The sequence below is a fragment of the Candoia aspera genome, chromosome 1, assembly GCF_035149785.1.
Source record: "Candoia aspera isolate rCanAsp1 chromosome 1, rCanAsp1.hap2, whole genome shotgun sequence".
Lineage (NCBI taxonomy): Eukaryota > Metazoa > Chordata > Lepidosauria > Squamata > Boidae > Candoia > Candoia aspera.
In genome coordinates, this window is record NC_086153.1 from 56,946,869 (window position 1) to 56,966,262 (window position 19,394).

Below are 19,394 nucleotides of genomic sequence, written 5' to 3' on the forward strand. Positions count from 1 at the left end.
CGTTGCCTTATCCAGTTCATGTGGGAACCACCTTTTGTTGAGTCGACCCAGAGGTCTTCTTTCTGGTATTTTTCCATATGTAACATAAGCTGAAATCTATCAGAACAAACCCTTCTGCCTCTATGGCTTGCTTTGAGGGTTTCTCTTGTACACCTTCCTTCATATGTGCCCATGCAGAACTTCACACAAATACATGTGTACAAGGTACACAGTATATACAGGAACCAAATGGCCACAAAATCAATATATATAGTAACTACATAATAGTGTTGATAACAATTTAGTGACAATAATTATTCGAACGTAAGTAAAAATAAAACAAGTATATAAACTAAATAAACTATACAATGAGGTTTTTTCCCCTCACAATGACCATTAATTCACTTTAGTACTGCATCACACTGAAGAAATGTTTACCTTGTGATATATAAATAACCAGTAAATTTCCATTAAAAGTTAATCTTCAAGACTGACTTCGACAAGGCAAGGCAAGCCACAAATTTGGAGAATCAAAGATTATCTTTTTTTACATGTACTATATCACAAATACACCTGTTTATTATGTAATTAGCATAATAAGCTAAAATTTCTAAAAGTCCACTGAAAAGCTAGAATTACAGTAGTTAATATTAAATCTTTTACCTCGCGCAGTAGTGGAATAACAGCATACACAGGCATTCTGGCTACTGTTTTCTTTATTACTGCTTCCTTCTTGGTTTGAAGCACTTTCTGTTAAAAAAGAAAGGGATTAATGATGGAACTGTGTTATTAATGATGGAACTGTGTTATAAGTTCAAGACTGACACCCAAACTACCAGGTGCCAATAAAGGTGAGGCCTCATGGATCTCAGAAGGGACATTGTTCCACAGGGCATGCATGACTACTGAGAAGGTGCATCTGTTAAGTCCCACAAGACAACAAAGGGACCTGAAGTAGACCATCTTTTCCAAATCTTACCAGTTGGGCAAAAGCAAAAGACTAAGATAGTCCTGTAGATAACAAGAACATAATGGGGTTTATAGGTGTCAACTATCTCCTTGAATTACACCTGGAAGCCTACCGTAGCCAGTACAATTAACAGAGAAGCAGTGTTACATGGGCAAAGAGAAATGTGCCCATACCTACTTGGGTGGCTGCATTTTGAACCAGTTACAGCTTCTTAATGTCTTCAAGAATAGTCCCATGTAGACTGCATTATAATAGTCCAAACAGGAGGTGACTAGGGCACAAATGACTACTAAAAGGGCCTCCTGTCTAGGAAAGAATATAATTGGCATACAAGATGGATCTGTGCAAAAGTGTTCCTGGCCATGCCTACCACTTCTTCATTCAGAAGGAGTCAGAACAAAACAACTCTCAAATTATGTACCAGTACCTGGGGCAGTGCAGTGCCACTCTGTTGAGAACTGAAGATGGTAAATCACTGTGACTGGCAGCTCCTTGAAACCAAAACTATCAAGCTTGGCAGGATTGAACCTAAACCTGTTCCTCCCCTTCCAGATCCTTATAGCCTCTAAGCACTGAGACAGGAACTCCACAGCATCACTTTTTTGGCCAGGAATTGAGATGTAAAGCTGGGTATTATTTGTGTGCTGATGATATCTGAACCAGAGTCAGTGGATAACCTTACCCAGAGGCTTCACATAGATATTGAATACAAGTGGGGAGACCATTGAGCTTTGTGAGACCTGCAAAGCATAGGTCTCGGCTAGTCTCTTCCCACCAACCAATACTGACTAGAACCAGCTGTGAAGGAAGGAGAACCACGGTCAAACAGAGTACTGTACTAAGCCTTGGATGGCCACATGGATGCAACAGCAATACAATACAGCCCTAGAGAATCATGACAACTCAAGAAAAAAGAACAAAGGAATGTTTCAGATCACTGGAACAAAAAGGCAACTCCACATGCATGGTATGGGCAATTTCAAGCTGTTCCTGCAGTTAGCAAAGAATCAAGAGAGAGAGTGACGTTCAGTTCCCATTTATGAGTTGACGAAGTAAAGCAGCTATGCACGTTCTCTGTGGCACTTCCCTGCTTAGTTAGATATACTGCCACTAAAGTGATGCTCTCAAATTTTAGTAATAAGCCAAAGAAGAGGAATGGTTTGAGTTCTGCTTGCTGAGGTACCAGAACTACCACTGAATTGCCCATAGTCAGAGGTATCACCTTCTGGGTCAGTATGGACTTGCCAGTACAGAGACATCAATAATGACAACTATTGAGAAGCAATTAAAGGAAGTAGAAAATTCAGCATCCACCACCACTGCAGTGAATTCATTATGTAAAGCATAAGATGACTATAGAAGCTATGACCACAAGCTGGATTAAAGACAACGTCTACGAGGCATGTCTGTAACATCATCATCTGAAGGCAAGTAAACTGATTCTGGCCTAGAGCTAAGGAGACAGTGCCAGCAAAACTGAATGTAGGATTAAAAACTTGATTTTTAAGATAACAAGGGGAATACTACTGTGACAAACATGAAATGAAAAAATAAGAAACATAGTTTCGTAACTAAATAAATCCTGCATTCCAACTAAAAGTTCTGCTGAATTAGAAAGTAGAAATTGAATGAATAAATAATGTAAATGTTTTTGCATTACTAAGTGGTATTTCCTCATGGCATCAAGCAAGAAACTTGAAATTGATGGATTCCTGCATAGCTCAGTTTTCACATGGAAAAGCACTTACTGTAAATGAGGGCTGTAACTCAATACACTGCTAGGTCCAGTACCCCAAACTTTCCAGAGGTAAAGGTTGCACTTGGTGAAAACAGGTTTTCACCAAGAAATGCAAAACAATGCCCATTCTGTTTGATGAATAATCATAAATATTCAACATTTACCAAAACGTATTTCTTATTTTTTCATTTCATGTTTGTCACAGAAGTATTCCCCATCCCCTTATAAAGCAAGTTTTTAATCCTAATGTAGATATAAAATTTAGTTTCAATGTTTTCCTTCAAGAAGTGGCAATGTAAGTGATTTTGAAAAATTATACGTCTAATTTAGGCCATTTAGACAAGTAAGAAGCAAACTTCTTGGAAATCTTTTAGTAAAAGTATTTTGATGTCACCATTCTGTAACACTTGCTGTGTTGCCATAAGGAAACAAAACACTCTAAATATAATGACGTTTCAAGTTATGAAAATTTTGTTATTATAGAGATCCTCCCCAACCATCACAACACTTTTAATACTCACATTTAAAATCACAGGATCACTGCTTTCCAAACCCTGAACTAAAAGTACTGCAAAATTGTCAGTCTGTGGAAGGCTTCCAGATGGCTGTTTTACTTTCATCACATCAATATCCATAGCACTAAGGCGATCTTCAATACTCTCCTAGACATTAAAAAAAATTACACAGCAAGAAAATTCAGTTAGTATTTTTTGTGCCACCTACTGAGGTGCAAATTTCTTCTTTCTAACACTATAATTGCATGTAACAAGAAAAATCACTCATTATGCTTCATGGTTTGAGGGCATGGTAAAATTCAGGGATAATTGAGGTTAAGCGTAATTCTGAATTTAGCAACTGTCATGTTCACTGTTTCAATGTGCAATGTACATCGTAACATTTCACATGCCATGGCGCTGACGTGCGTTTCTGTTGGGAGGGAGCTGCTGTGAAACCTTGTGCCAAGCTCTGTATCTGTGTTCATTTCAATGGAATGTGTTTGGGTTATGTGCTCTGCTCAAGGACTTTTCCCGCGGACCATCAGAAGCCATTAGGAGCACCTGGGATTGTGAGCCTGGGAAGATTCTACGGGGGGAGGGATCTCCTTTGTACCGAGGGTTTTTTAGTTTGCATTTGGCGCGCTTTTTCCATTCTCAGCTTTCTTTGTGATCCTGCATACTATTCTTTAATAAATCAGATATCTTTATGAACCTGTTCATGAGTCTGATGGTGTTTTAGGATAGGCAATTATTACAGCAACCCAATCCCCAAAAACAAGAGCAATGTATTACAATTTTATCCAATGTTCACTCTAGCTATAGGTAATGGGACTTGTAATCCAATACAGTCAGAGAAAAGAGGTTTGGTCAAGGCTTGCTGCCACAGAGTACATTTCCATCACTAACAGAAAAATCAGTTTTGACTCCTCAGTTATTGATCTACATAGCACCTTTCTTGTGCATGTTGTATTCTTTATTTCTTATTCGAGACAATGATTGAATCTAGAGCCAGACTTACTCTACTGTTCTCCTTCCAGTCAGAGAAGAGATGGAAATGAGTAATGCCCTTCTTCCCACTGGAGAAAGGGATGGCATTGACTTAACAGCCACAGAGGTTTCTCAGAATATTCTGGGGTGCATATTCTGTTCATGTGGAATTATACCCTTGGACTTTACTACTGCCTGCACGAAAAAAGACGATGTTTGGAATGTACCTAATATTCTCCAGTGGTAGGGATACTTTCTATCAGGAAAATCTATGTATTATTTCTCCTCTCTGAGGAAACTAAAGATTCTCAGAACCCAGCCTGAAAATTAATTATATTAAAAACAAAAACATTCAGTAACTGCTAATTTACAATATGCAGTGTAACAAAACAGATGACTGAATATCCAACAATTGGCTTGGGTTAAATGTACAATACTGTATAGAGACCAATTTACCTCTTGGCCATCTGCGTTCCTTTTATTTTTATCTCTGCATACTGAAGATTTCACAGCTGCACTGTGACCAGGAATCCCAGGAACTAACGTTTTGACCTCTGAATTGATTACAGGAGTTTTCACCTAATTTTAAAAGGAAGAAAGATATTTGTATTCATCCAAGTACAACTGCCTCTATATTTCCTAATAGTTTGATCAAACTGAGAATCTGCACAAATAATTCATTTGAAACTCAAAACTTTTCTTTTGTAAAAATTGCATTGAACAGCTAATTCATATACATGACACTTTAACAATCCTAGGGAAATTCCCAAAAAACTTCCGTTAGTAGATTGCATGTTTATACATAGTTATCATAAATTCATAAATTTAAGAGTGGCCCAATTAAGGCATCCATAAATACAAACCCGTTATCAATTCTTCATTAACTCTCTCGCGCACACACACACACACACACAGACACACTTGTTCAAAAACATGCTGTGGTAATTATTGAAAATGCAATTGTATACTTCATCCTCCAAAACGTACAATCAATGTTCTATAGTGCAGATTAAGGGTTTTGTTCCAATGATAGGAGGTAAAAGCTAGACAAACTCTGATGAATTCTTTAGATGTATATTGATTTAAAGGGTGAAAATATGGTGAAAACATGCCTCATCTTCCCAAATATTTTTATGGCCTTTCTAGCAAAATTCATAGGACCTTCCATTATTTTCTTGTATTTAACCTGCACTGAAACATTATGAAAGAATAAACTCCCTGGAATTTATATGCCTTTATTCTCAAAGAAACACAACACATTTATATTTTCAGTTATGGAATACTACCAGAAGCCCCACAGTAGCTATTTTACATAGTGAACTCCTACAGTGGCTACACATAGAACTGCTGATTCCCACTGTGGCACACAATTTACATACTATGCATAATCAGCTCAGTTTTCATAAAAAATAGATGTCCCTTAAAAATTCCAACTTTGCTATCTAATTGTTGAGGACTTGCATCCTATTTTCTTCAGAAATACCCAATGTTATATATATTATTACAGATACTATGGATTATTTCCAGAACAAATTAGTATGTTAAAATCATGATTATATGGATCACATTTAAGAGACTTCAGATAGAACCAACATAAGCTGACTTTGGGCTTCACCCTTAAATAAAAGTTAGTTGTTTCACAAATCAGTCCAGACAGTAAATGTACACTATGAATTTAAGAGATCCCCCTTCCACAAAATGATCCATTGAGGTTTTACTATACAGTGCAGAAAGTTATGAAAAAAGTTGTTATATTCTATAACAGCAAACCAAAGTGCATTAGACAGCAATTCTTTTCTACCAATTATTCTATCCAATTGATGTGCTCAGCCAGCCAAGAGAAAGTGTCATCAGAGAAATTGAGTGATAAGTGAATCCAATAAGGAGGTCATCACAGCACATCCAAGGATCCATTAGCATTCTCTGTCCCATGGATTAACATATCACAAGCCATGTAGCTAACTTATAGCACTGATTTGTTCATTCACATAACCATGCAGGTAAACGAAATATGAGTAACAATAGATGAGATGTGTAGCTCAGGGTTGAACTGTGGAGTCCTTGGTGCTCTCTGAGCTTGGATCTTTGCTTGCAGACATTTCATTACCCAACTAGGTAACATCATCAGTGCTAATGAGCGTGGTGGTGTTTGCTCCGTTTATATGCAGTAGCTTACAAATGATCAAGCAAAAAAACAATACCCTAATCAAGGAACTAACAAGGAGAAAACCGCAGCCCCACCAACACTGGCAGGGCAAGTTACTGCATATAAACAGGAAGCAAACACCACACTCACTAGTACTGATGATGTTACCTAGTCAGGTAACAAAATGTCTGCAAGGAAACAACCAGGCTCAGAGAGCACCAAGGACTCCACAAATATGAGTAAACAAAGCATGAAAACATCTTGTATGCACTTTTAATGCAATACAGATGTTTAACCCAATCACCAAACACTGAATACGCTGAATATTACTGAATTAAAGCAATCAAAGTAGTTTAGGTTTACTCATTTACAAAACATCTGTATTTAAAGAAAACACATGGGATACTGTTATATGTTTATCCCTTTAAACTGCATTGCATTTCATAATAACTGATATATCTAGTTAGGGAACAAATATGGATTTCAAATCTCACCTTTGTTACACCCATTTCTGTTTTCAGGGTCAGGGTCTTCTGAATGTCCCTTACAAAGCAGATGTGTGTTTCTGTAGTATTCAAAGACTATTAAAAGAGGGTGACAAAAACAATTTTAATGCCTTTGTGGGTCTTTTTTTTTCCTCAGAGCACATTTTTCCTCAGAGCACATTAAACAATTAGCCTATACCGTAATAGTCCTAGCAAAGTATCATTACCAAATAGCAAAAAAAACCCTGTGTATATATAAAGTGTGCAAGTTTAAGAATATATATGAAATACTGTTTTCTTTTTCACTCTGAAACCAGTATTTCTTGAAGAGAACCCATAAAATAAGATTTCATTTAGAATGCACATTACTTAAGAGAAAATTAATTTTATTTAGAACTTCAAAAATTCTCCACTGTTAAAATACCAGCTTGAAATTTAAGAAAGTCATACGTACCACTTTCTCAATAACAGGCTGTAAGGAATTCCCATACACAAGTAGTAATGATTCTTTATCTGAACAAAATGCAGCTGCTAGGATAGGGACTGGCTTTGGTGTGGAATCACTTTCTTCTCCAGGTGTGGCTATCTGGATTGTACATTTGGATATCAAGGGCTTTTTGCAATAGCTACAAAAAAGCAGTTTGTTGAACAGATAAATATTGCAACATTTATACTGTATATTTATTACAGACATTTGAGTTCCTACTAACTTTACGATTTCACTATGAAATAATTGAGTATCATTTAATATTTAGTAACCGCAGTACGAATAAGCTTGGATGCAAACCTATGTAAATTCAGTTGAGTGGGTACGATCTAATATTATATGATGCAGTAGGTTATATAAGGCATTTGTATGGGCAGTTGCACCCCTACCAACACAAGCAGGGCAAGCCACAGTATATAAACTGAGAGCAAGGCCCACTACCTCTTTGCACTGAAGATGTTGCCTAGTCTGGCAATGCAACATCTGCAAGAAAACAACAAGGCTCAGAGAGCACCAAGGACTCCACAGTTGCTATACACACAAACACACACACACCTTGCTGAAAATTAGGCAAAGATCACATCATAGCTAAGAAAATTCTTCAGATTGCTCACCACTAACTCTCAGAATCATAACTGGAGCTAGAAATCAACATGGACTGACTGAAAACTAGAAGCACTATACACAGAAATGTTAGAGGAACACCATGCCTCCTATTTTCTAGTATGTTAATAAAAATAGTTATTGGGCAAAAGTGATAATCTAAGATAAATCTATGACCATCTACCTCAAATAATCCAGTTTTACAAAGTTTCATCCACTTGTCACAATCCACCAGTGGAATTGGAATCTATTGATAAAACGGATGTCTTTGTGTCTGTGCTGTCGTTCCACCCCCACCCCACAAAAAACCCTGCTGCAGCAAGTCAACAGAGTTTCTGATACAGATATGGGTAGGAGGCTTATCAAATGCAAGGGGAAGGAAAGGAAGAAGGTTCTTATGTAAATGGAATTCCAGTTGATTTATAAGGAATGGAACTCACAAGTCATCTGCTTTAGTTTGTAAAACATTTAGACACACAAATGAATGGTTATTATTACCAGTTAAATTTTATTACAGATGAAACTTGTCTCAGTAGTTCTCTCTACAGGTTTTTAAAAACAGATTAAACATATAATAGTTTTTAGAATCCTAACTTACCCATTCAAGACTTGCTCAAATAAATGCAACCGTCCATCTCTGCATACCACTGCTATCTTCACTGGCTGAAAAGAATCATTTCACCATCAATTCAAAATATGGCCAAAATCCAGTATATCCAATTTTTTAGTAACCATTTATCTTAAACAGAGTGAGTATATTTAAAATAAAGTCAGCTTAAATATATTAAATGCCCTCAAAAGAGACAGACTTAAATCAAAATTTCCTATTTTAAAATTCATATTCATCAATTCCTGAAACAACTGAACATCCTCTTTTTCAGCTCAGGAAAAACTTCATGCAATCTAGGAGCATAAACTAAGGCTAGACTCTTCAGTGCAACACCTGTAGGCCTCAATACACCCAACAAACACCTCCCTTGGGTCCATCAGACTCTCCACCTCACAACATTAACAGAAAACGTTTCATACTGCAAAGCAGAGCACCCAACCTTCAGCATCATCTATTTCCAAGAAGGCCACTGGCATACACCCTCTCTGGCATTCCAAACAGACTGGAGGAGGAAGAGGACTTTCAGTTAATGGTGCCATAAAAGTGGCCACACCTCTTGGAATGTTTCAGCCAAACAATTTAAATGAGCTGATTTCTAACAGTTGTTTTAAATATTTTAAGAGACTGCATCCTGAATTTGACTAACCTAGAATATATACCTGGTAATTTATGCAATTAAAACATGCACTGATTAAACAGTACAATCTGGATGCTGGAGCAGCCTCCAAGGAACCTGCAATTTTAGCTTCCTTTAGAGATGCAGGGCTTGCACAGAAACAAATAATTTTATAAAGAATTAAAAAGTGAAAAGAGAGTCAATATTATATATCTTAACTGTAGAACTGAAAACGTGAATATCCAATTTTGGACAATCTATGGGTCCAGGTCATATTTAAGAAAATGTGAAATATACTTACAATTTCAAAATGAACATCATTAATCTTAAAAGTTTTTAGTGTTTATTGGAAACCACAACGACTGTTTAAAAAAGAACGGAAATCAAGATTTTTTTAATGCTAGCGATATAAGAAATTTGAAGGTTCTTTAACTCATATGATTTGGACTTGTTCTATAATAGTCTTGCACTGGTTCTCTATCTCTACAAATATTAATACAATTTTGGGAAAAAATATTATAGTTAAGGATATCATTTGATGTGATATTCCTAAAATGAGGAATTTGCTGTGTAGTCTAGATTTAATTATAAGCGTAGCAATTTAATTAACGTTTGTCGTATTTAGTTTATAATAAATATACTTTTTTCTTCATATTATAATTACAATTTTTAATTTGTTTGTTCTGGTGACTTTTTGTCCCACTGAAAAAAAATAAAGACACTTGGGATAAAACGGATTTTAGTTTTTATCCAATAAGCGTTATCTATAAGACCATATCCACGAGAGAGAGAGATGGACCCTAAGCCTCAGTCCAAAAACATACAACAAGCCCAACAGTTAACAAACAGCACAATGTATCACAGTAAGTAAGTAAACGCTTATGCTACCTCATTTTAAGAAGAGATGTGACATTTCTAACTCAAAACGTTCCAAAGTTAAAACATTTTGAACATTCTAAGCAAGAAACAAAACAACTTCAAGACTTTTATTCTCAAAAAATGAAACAAATGTTCACTGAGAGCTTTGTTGTGACTGAAAAAACATCGTTTTTTTCTGAGCATGAAACAAAATACATTTTTAAAAATTTCATGCATATTCATAAGTTTAAGTACTTCTCTTCATGATTCATTTCAACAGAAGTACCAGTTTAGATGGATATATGTAAAGCCAAGTAAAGAACTGTTCTTGCTATGGCTTGTTTGGGAAACTCTTGGTTAACTTTCTTTTCATTCTTTCTGACATTATTCAGATTTTGGGCAATGTAGATAAAAAAAACAGAAATAAACCACGATTCCCTTTTCAGACATAAAAACCAGAATTTATAAACCAACTATAACTATGATTGCAGGTTATTTATTACAAAAGGACTATGGATTCTTTTTGGGGATGATTTACTTATCACATCAAGCCAGAAACCCACAGACCACATTGACATGATTATGTGTGATCCAAATCACTGTGTTTGAGAGAGATAATAATTCATTCTTTTCATTTCCACCATTTTTAAAATTTTATTTAAAATTATATAAATGAAAATGGTGTAAGTAAAAATATATAAAAACAGAAGAAAACAAAAAATAAGGTATAGATAGTTATCCCTATTGAAATTTAAATTGAACTTACTGGTTAACACAGTTGAAATCACTAACAGAACTATAAACAGTAACCAATATATTAAATCAAAACCAAAAATTATGGATCAAATAGAAATATGATTCTATGAAAAAGAAAACCCAAATTTAAAGGTGGCACAAAACTGAGATCATTTATTCATTTTAATTTGCCTTTAAACCAGATTTTTAAAAATCACTGGCTTTTAATTTACCTCGATAGTTACCTAAAGTGGTTTCCATTAAGTTGCAATAGAATATCAATATTGAAAAAATAAGCTACATTTCTTACCTGTTCTTTGCTTTCTGATATTGTCAAGTCAATATGGATTGGTTCATCTGTTACTGTGAAACTCATCACAGCATTCTTTTCTTTCCTGTCTGATCTCACCTGCCTTGAGATAAGCAGGACATTTAAAAAAAATTGAAAAGGCATGTGAACAAAAATCATTTTGAAGAATGTAAGAACATAAGCAGTGCCCTGCTAGACTGGACCTCTGGCCAATCTAGTCCAGTAGTCTGTTCACACAGTGGCCAACCAACTGCACAAAAAGCACACTGGTCTCCAAGCAGATGGCCTTCAGAGGCAGTCATACTGCCATCAAGGCTAACAGCCATGTATCCCCATGTCATTCATGAACTGGTCCAGCCCTTTTTCGAAGCCAGCCAAGCTGGTAGTCAGCACCACATTTCATGGTAGCAAATTCCATGAACAAATTATGAACCATGTAAAGAATTATTTTCTTTTCTCTGTCCTGATTTTTCCAAGATTGAATTTCATTGGGTAACCCCTGGTTCTAGAATTTTGGGAATGGGAAAATAGCTTCTCCTTGTCCGTATCTACACCACACATAGAACTCAACTTGTCAAAGAAGCCATTCATGCTTGCTATGAATAAAATAATCACAAAGCAGTATGTAGAATATTCACAGAATATCCCAGAAATTCTCTTCTACAGTGATCTACAAAGGTCTCTGTTAATTTTATATTATACTTATGCACTGCAATGATCCAACCTCATTTATATCATATTTTTATTTCTTACTTTGGGACAAAAGGTTATTATCAAACAATGATAGTTAAGAGTTTGAAAAAAATACATACCACACACTGAGTAACCGGTCATGCATTGCTCCAGATAAGAAATAGAGTCCTGTAATTCCATCAAAGGGTTGATTTTCACTTGGAGGCCGTACTGTGATAAACATAAGCGTTGACACTGCTGTAGCATGTCCTGTGAAATGCTGAATGAGAAATGTCATTTAGACTGATCAGGGAAACACAGCAGTCAAAATGAATAGAAAAATCCAAAGTTGAGATTCTACATCCCAACAAGAATCCATTAGCTCAAAAATAGCATCTCACAAGATAGGTTTTTTTTTTTTTTTAAAAAGGAGGGATTGAATTTAGCTTCAGGGTGAAAAGCAACCTGGATGGAAGGGAACCCTTTTCAGATGTAATCACAACCAGGAATTTAAGTCTTCTGTTGAGATAAATGAAGAGTGAAGTTGATAATTTATTTTCTACCATAAAGAGTGCAATTACTTCTGTTGAGCTGCCACAAGTCTTTTAAACACTCAATTTCAGCAGATTCAGTTATTATCACTCAGTGATATTACTTCTTTCTATCAATCATTCCTTCAAGTTTCCATGGAAGATAACATTAAACAGTATTTGGGTTTAAAAATCAATCAAACGACTAAGAATAACAAGAAACTGGTCAACATTTTTACCCAAGATGTGCTACTATCTTGGAACAGAGGCAGCCCTCTTTCCACTCCTTTGTATTTATAGAGGATGGGATCAATATTCAATTAGACCAAACTTCTGATTGCTGTATTTTCTAAATTTGTTAAGATTATCTTCTAATCAAAGTAATTAAGATGTATTCAAATTGAGGTAAGCCCACTTTTGATTTTAATTGGGGCAACTAAATATGGCTTTGGTGTTCCAACACTCTTTAACAAAACAAGACAAGAAATGGCTTTTCAACGACTGAAACTGAATTTGTGGTATATAGCAACTGATTCTTACTATTCCTGAACTGACCCATCTACTGTATGTCAGTGTCTTGTAAAGAGGGAAGCACGGTCAAATGTACAATTAGCCTGAAGTATATGGAATTTCTAGAATTAACTATTCACACTTAAGTACAAAAGGAGGACTAGCAAACTTAGGGAAAAACTGCTGACACACCCATCTGGAACTGCAGTTACTTTGCACTGAATATTTTTTTAAAACTAGGAAATGCAAATTTGTAGGGAGAGTGGGAGTATAAAACCTCTATATTCTGTAGTTTCATATGAGAGTCAAAGATAACTGTGGAAACAATGATGGTTCTGTGAGATCATGATCAGCCATGGCATCTCACGTACATATTATGATCAGGAAGCTATAGCTAGATCCATGGGTTTTATATGTGTCAACGTAAACATGTATGGTCCTGGACTGCAACCTTTGGCCAATGCATTTGATATGGGTATTCTACAACTTTGCTGTACAACATGGTATTGTAGTATCTTTTCCTCTGCTGTAATCAATTCTAGGTATGCCACAAATAAATTGTCCCCTGATGAACATTACTGCATTTTTGGTGCTTTTTGGGAAGGGAGGAACATTACCATTTTCCCCAATTTTTTGAAGAGTATATAATGATGACTATACCATGAAAAATTGACAATATTTATTGGAGTCCATAATTGTGGAATTTATGTATTTATTTATTTATTTAAGGCACCTCTATAAATACTTATTTATTATTTATGTTATGGCGTAAGTACAGTAAATAAAGTACTGATATAATTTTTCTTATTAAATATTAGAACGTAACTGCAAAAAATATGTCAAAATTATGGACTGTGATGAAGAATATTTAGGGCCCTCTTATTCTTTGACAAGAACAAATATTTCAACAAAGAAAACTACATGAAGCTGCAGGAAACAAGGTTTTTTTTCAGATTGGGAAAAGAACAATTTCCATTTGTAGACTAGGCCATTAAATAATTTTAAGCAGTTGAAAAGGAGACATCTTTCACAAAATGTTTCATTTAGTCATACCATTTGGATCCTCCAGATAGCATTATACCAATACCCATCTTTATCACAGAAGTACTTACTGTAATGATAAAAATAATTATCTTTTCAAAAATAGTGGGTTCAAGTATCGGTAATGCTTTCAAAATTAACAGAAACCAGACCAGACATCATCCATGGGATGTATATGGCATGAGAGTTTTCAGGAACTCAGATTAACAACACTGCCAAATACAGCTGCTGGCAGTGCTCAGACACAGCCAAGGAATTTGATGTCCTCATTCAACTGTCAGCCAGCTGAAACCACATTTCAAAAGTATCATCACAGCACACTGACCAGCAGTCTCCAACTATACTAATGATATTATTAAACAGGATGAAGTAAAGCAATTCATTAAGGAGTTAACAACATTTAGATTCACTGTGACCCCAAATACATACTCTATAGACTTCTTTGGTCTCCAGGTCCCACAGTTTGATAGTTCGACCTGCTGAAAGTAGTACTTTTCCATCAGGACTGATGCACAGTGAGCTCACACTGCTGTTATCTCCTTTCCATTTGCTAGGAAATTTGAGAAGATTAAACTGAAAATTAATTCAGACTTATTTAGCAAACCAGACAAAAAATAAGAAAAAATATAAATATACAGAATGTTATAAGATATGGGAAATTTCTAAGATACGGGAAATAGGACCTTCAATATCCTGAATTACTAAGCCTTTGGTTTAGAATCTAAACCGAAACATTCCTTGGACGGGCAACTTCTGAGCAGCTAGAGAACTTAAATCAAAGAGTGAAGGTACATGTTAAGATGCTTTTATATGACAAAGCAAATTTATATTCCATTTTCATGAAACATAATGAAATTAAATGAAAATAAAATATAAATAACCAGTATATAGGCCTTGACGTTTATATTTTTAAAGAACTATAGATATACTCATGCAACATAATGAGAGACCTACTGTCAATGTATTATTAAAATTAAAATCCCCTCTGGATTACGGCAATGTGCTCTACATGGGGCTGCCCTTGAAGAGCATTCAGAAGCTTCAGCTGGTGCAGAATGCAGCTGCCCGGGTAGTAAGTGGAGTCGGATATTCGATACACGTAACACCGCTGCTACAGGAGCTGCATTGGTTGCCAGTGTGCTTCCGGGTGCAATTCAGGGTGCTGGTTGTCACCTTGAAAGCCCTTCATGGCTTGGGACCAGGTTACCTAAGGGACTGCCTTCTCCCAGTTGTCTCTACCCATCCAATTCGATCTGGTAGATTAGGCATGCTACGGATCCCATCAGCCAAAGAATGTTGGTTGGATTGGCGGGGACTAGAAGGGGTGCCTTTCCAGCCATAGCGCCTGCCCTCTGGAATATTCTCCCTTCAGAGATCAGGATGTCCCCGACCCTGCTGGCCTTTCATAAGGCCATGAAGACTTGGTTATGTGCCTGGGCCTGGGGCTCCGAGCATGGCAATGGTCCCATTTCTTGGCTATATTAACATGTTACATTTCTTACTTGGCAGCCATGTATATTTATTTTGTACTTTAACTGTTTTAATTATAAATGTTTAATTGTATTATAGTTTTTTTATTGTTGTAAGCCACCCAGTCACTAGTTGAGATGGGTGGCCAGAGAACTTGAATGAATGAATGAATGAATGAAGAGCTGAAATCATTGAATTTGTGTTTAACTATTATGTATTCTGTTTTTGTCAACTGATAACAAAAAATTAATGTACTGTAGCTCTCACAGAAATGAATAAAGTCAGATTCATTATTGAAATATTATAAATATTATAAAACATCTCAAAACTGCATGGATATAAATTTTTCAGGCATCTGAAACATTTCAACCTCTGGTATACAGCTTATAACCAAAAGGCCTCTTGATTATTACAAGTGACTGGCATAGCTTATGCAGCCACATCTATTCTAGTATTTCTGGTGATGCTTAATTTGGAAACAGTAAGTTGTAGTGCAGACAACAAACACTCTTTAAAATAACTGATACATAATACAAAATACAATCAGATTCAAACTTTTGTTTCTGCTGGTGAAAGGTAGGAAGATGATTAGCCAACTCCTTATTTTCTGCAAAAATTCTGCAATAGTGTAGGGAATGGTTCTCTAGGATGAAAACAACTCTTCCAATCAAGCTTTTCATGGATGGAAAAAGCCTCTTGATTTGATGACAAAATCTGAATCCAATCCTATATATATTACTAGAGATATATTACTAAAGTCTAAAATAATATCTAATCTCCATAAAATTCATCTCTATAAGCAGTGAGACTAGATCCTTGTTACTAATATAAACTGTGTGTGTGTGTGTGTGCACACACGCGTGCACACGCGCATGCAGGCATTTGAGTCAATCTTGACTCCTGGCAACTGCCTGGACAAGTCCATGAAGTTTCCTTGGAAACATTTCTGGAAGTAATGTGCCACTGCCTTCTTCCTGGGGCTGAGAATGACTGGCCCAAAGTCACCAAGCTGGCTGGCTTTGTGCCTAAGACAGGACTACAGTAGAACTCACTGCCTCCTGGTTTCCAGCCTGGTACCTTTAAGCACTACACCAAACTGGGTTTTTACTATACACCTTAATACCCAAATAATCAGATACTGGACTGGTAATTAAACATGTGATTTCCCAATTAATTGAAGAGTTTTATATTGCAGTATTACTTGATTGGTGAAAACCAGTTCAGCAGAATAACACCAATACTATGGGAGCTGCACTGGCTACCAGCAGGCTTCTGAGTCCAATTCAACATGCTGGTTATTACCTATGCCTTTTATGGCTTAGGATCTTAGTACCTTTGGGACTGCCCACAGCAGGCAGAAACTGCCTGCCCAATAGATGCAGGCTGTAATGACTGCCTATCCAAATCAACAATCAGACTCACATAGAATTCTATGGAAATCTAATTTAATGATGAATAGTATGCAGAATCACAGGCAAAGCTGAGAATACCAAAAGCGCGGGATTTCTCCCAATTAAACCATAAGCAAACCCAGTGTCAATACAATTCCATTCCACTGCAGGTGTTGAAAATGACTGCTAGCAATCTTTGAGTAATGACCTTGGCCAGGCAAGTTAGTCCAAACATGAATTCCTTCGCACTCGCATCATCCAGCTTCCTGCCTGGTACAAACTAACAGCAGCAGCTCCCTCCTGTTCAGCAACACATGTTAGCACCATCATGGCATGGGAACTTGTTACGATGTTTCAGGACATTGGAACAGGAATCATGACACAGGCTTTAGAGGGTATGCTGAAATTCCTCCTTTCTTCCAAAATGTTATGTGAGTCCAGAAGGAGGCACTGTTGTTGTAAACTGCCTGGTATCAGAATAGCTCTTCCCCCTAAACATGTAGGAAAGCTTTTTCAGGCAGCCTTTGAAGTGGAGAATACAACATGATTTGTGGCAACATTCTACTGATGTTTCTGTTTCTGATGTGCCAGGTTTATTATGTAAGCCAACTAGAACTGCTAGGTGAGGAGGCATGCAAATAAATAAAACAACACAAACATCACAATTTGCTTCTCTCAAATGATTCTGGCTGTTTTTGAAGGTTTTTTCCCCAGACTTCCCAGGCACTGTCTAGGGATAATACAAATGATGTTATCTACTCCTACTATATCATTTAGCTGGAATAAGTTCACTAATTCTGTTTTTTTAATTTTAATTTATTTTAATTTATTGTTGGATTTATATTCCACCCTTGTTCTGTACCACTCAAGGTGGCATGTATATTTCTGCCTCCTATTTTCCCCACAACAACTAAATCTGATGTTTTGGTGAACTCTTTTACGTTAGCAGTATGCTACTCTGTTTGGGTAAGGACACCTGTAATTTTGAGAGCATGTACACAATATGACTGCTTTGAAAGCTATGCTTATTCACAAACGGGCTGTTACAAACACCCATTCCACCCATTTAATTCCATTTAACTGAAGGCGATGCTCTTCTCAATGAGAGCTTTGTAGAGCCCTGAAAATATACAGTATGTGATACTAAAGCCTGATAATTAGTTTCCTAACATGCCAGCTTATTTAATGTTTTAATTCAATTTGTATTATTTATATTTTATATCTAGAGAGATTTGAAAAGTATTATGCTGTCTCTACTACCACTACTTTTAAAAGCTATTCTGTCCAAACCAGCTCTTATTTTAACATTGAGAAACTGAGGAAAAAATGTGTTTAATTCTGGACTTTTCCTGCTACATACTTACTATGCGATTGGATAAGCTTTAGCTCCTCACCCAAGTTATTAAATTTTGAGGACATCCTGCTCAGACAGCCAAGAGGAAACCATCCTCACTGGGTATCAGAAGTGAGTGAAACCAACTGGATATCATCACAGCAGAATATTTTTTTGTTTGGAAGTACCTGAAGACTGCACTTTAGAAATTAATAAAATAAATGAACCAGACCAGCTTATTTATGCAAGAAGTCTGTTTACTGTTTTATTCTTCATATATAACCAGCAGTTTGAAGAACAGTTTCTATACAAATTCCCCCATTTACTGCTTACAAAAAGTGAAGTTCATAAACAAATGAGCTTTATCTACCAAACAAAGGGTTCAAGTTATAGTGCTGGATTTTACATTATATCTCAAAAAGATGTCAGATATAATGTGGCTTTCCTCTCTTGCAACTTTAAGGTATTTTCTTTTCAAGACAAACTATAAGCAAATGTTACACCTTGATTTAAAAATCAAGTACTAGATACATTCATGAAGCCCACAAGATGATAATTGCATATTCAGGATGTCATAATGCTAGCTGAGTTACATTTAATTGTTCCATGGATTGAAAACATTTCTAAAATTAAATAAAGGAATTGTGCTGCTGAATAAAAATTAAATTAGGATCCAAGCACTTTAAATGAAAAAGCAATCAAAATCATATTGATTCAGAAAGATCCCATCTAAGAATGCAAACAGGCTTATTCGCAATGAATGGATATTTATCTGAAAACAGAACCATACAGGAGTTGCAATAGCATGGCAAATGGCATAGCTCAGATATGACAGCATGAAACCTCAAAACCAGGGAATGCCAAGGAAGGGAACATCTAGCACACAGTCTACAGATTGTGGCTTTCTGGCATCAGACAATTATATCAGAACTGATCCAGAGTTAGATGAAGCTTAAATAAAATGTAAATTCAACTTAGCTAAATCTGCCTTTGAAAGATACACTTGTTTTTAGGATTGACTATACAAACTTAACGGGACGCGGTGGCGCTGCGGGTTAAACCGCTGAGCTGGCAATCGGAAGGTCGGCGGTTCGAAACCGCGCGGCGGGGTGAGCTCCCGTTGCTCGTCCCAGCTTCTGCACACCAAGCAGTTCGAAAACATGCAAAATGTGAGTAGATTAATTGGTACCGCTTCGGCGGGAAGGTAACGGCGTTCCGTGAGTCATGCTGGCCACATGACCCGGAAGTGTCCTATGGACAACGTCGGCTCCAAGGCTTTGAAACGGAGATGAGCACCGCCCCCTAGAGTCGGACACGACTGGACTTCACGTCAAGGGAAACCTTTACCTTTACCTTTACCTATACAAACTTAACATCGTTAACATCGTGTGTGAAGTTCTTCCTTTTTGTTTCTTTCCTGATTTTA

General features: G+C 36.4%; 1 protein-coding gene and 3 non-coding genes across 4 annotated transcripts in view; all 4 read right to left on the reverse strand.

Moving 5' to 3' along the window:
* Positions 1 to 19,394, reverse strand: part of WDR43 (WD repeat domain 43) — a 42,125-nt gene that overhangs the window by 15,655 nt on the left and 7,076 nt on the right. The window contains exons 4-12 of the mRNA XM_063304550.1: positions 14,204 to 14,324; positions 11,834 to 11,973; positions 11,022 to 11,124; positions 8,491 to 8,555; positions 7,257 to 7,428; positions 6,812 to 6,898; positions 4,628 to 4,750; positions 3,209 to 3,349; positions 643 to 729 (exon numbers count right to left, since the gene is read on the reverse strand). Coding sequence (XP_063160620.1) covers positions 643 to 729; positions 3,209 to 3,349; positions 4,628 to 4,750; positions 6,812 to 6,898; positions 7,257 to 7,428; positions 8,491 to 8,555; positions 11,022 to 11,124; positions 11,834 to 11,973; positions 14,204 to 14,324 — 1,039 coding nt within the window. The remainder of the gene's footprint in view (positions 1 to 642; positions 730 to 3,208; positions 3,350 to 4,627; positions 4,751 to 6,811; positions 6,899 to 7,256; positions 7,429 to 8,490; positions 8,556 to 11,021; positions 11,125 to 11,833; positions 11,974 to 14,203; positions 14,325 to 19,394) is intronic.
* LOC134488684 (small nucleolar RNA SNORD53/SNORD92) lies at positions 5,994 to 6,071 on the reverse strand. The gene has a single exon (XR_010067003.1). It is a non-coding gene; the product is annotated as a small nucleolar RNA SNORD53/SNORD92 (small nucleolar RNA).
* LOC134488685 (small nucleolar RNA SNORD53/SNORD92) lies at positions 14,009 to 14,093 on the reverse strand. Its single transcript, XR_010067004.1, has one exon. It is a non-coding gene; the product is annotated as a small nucleolar RNA SNORD53/SNORD92 (small nucleolar RNA).
* On the reverse strand, positions 18,056 to 18,133 carry LOC134488683 (small nucleolar RNA SNORD53/SNORD92). Its single transcript, XR_010067002.1, has one exon. It is a non-coding gene; the product is annotated as a small nucleolar RNA SNORD53/SNORD92 (small nucleolar RNA).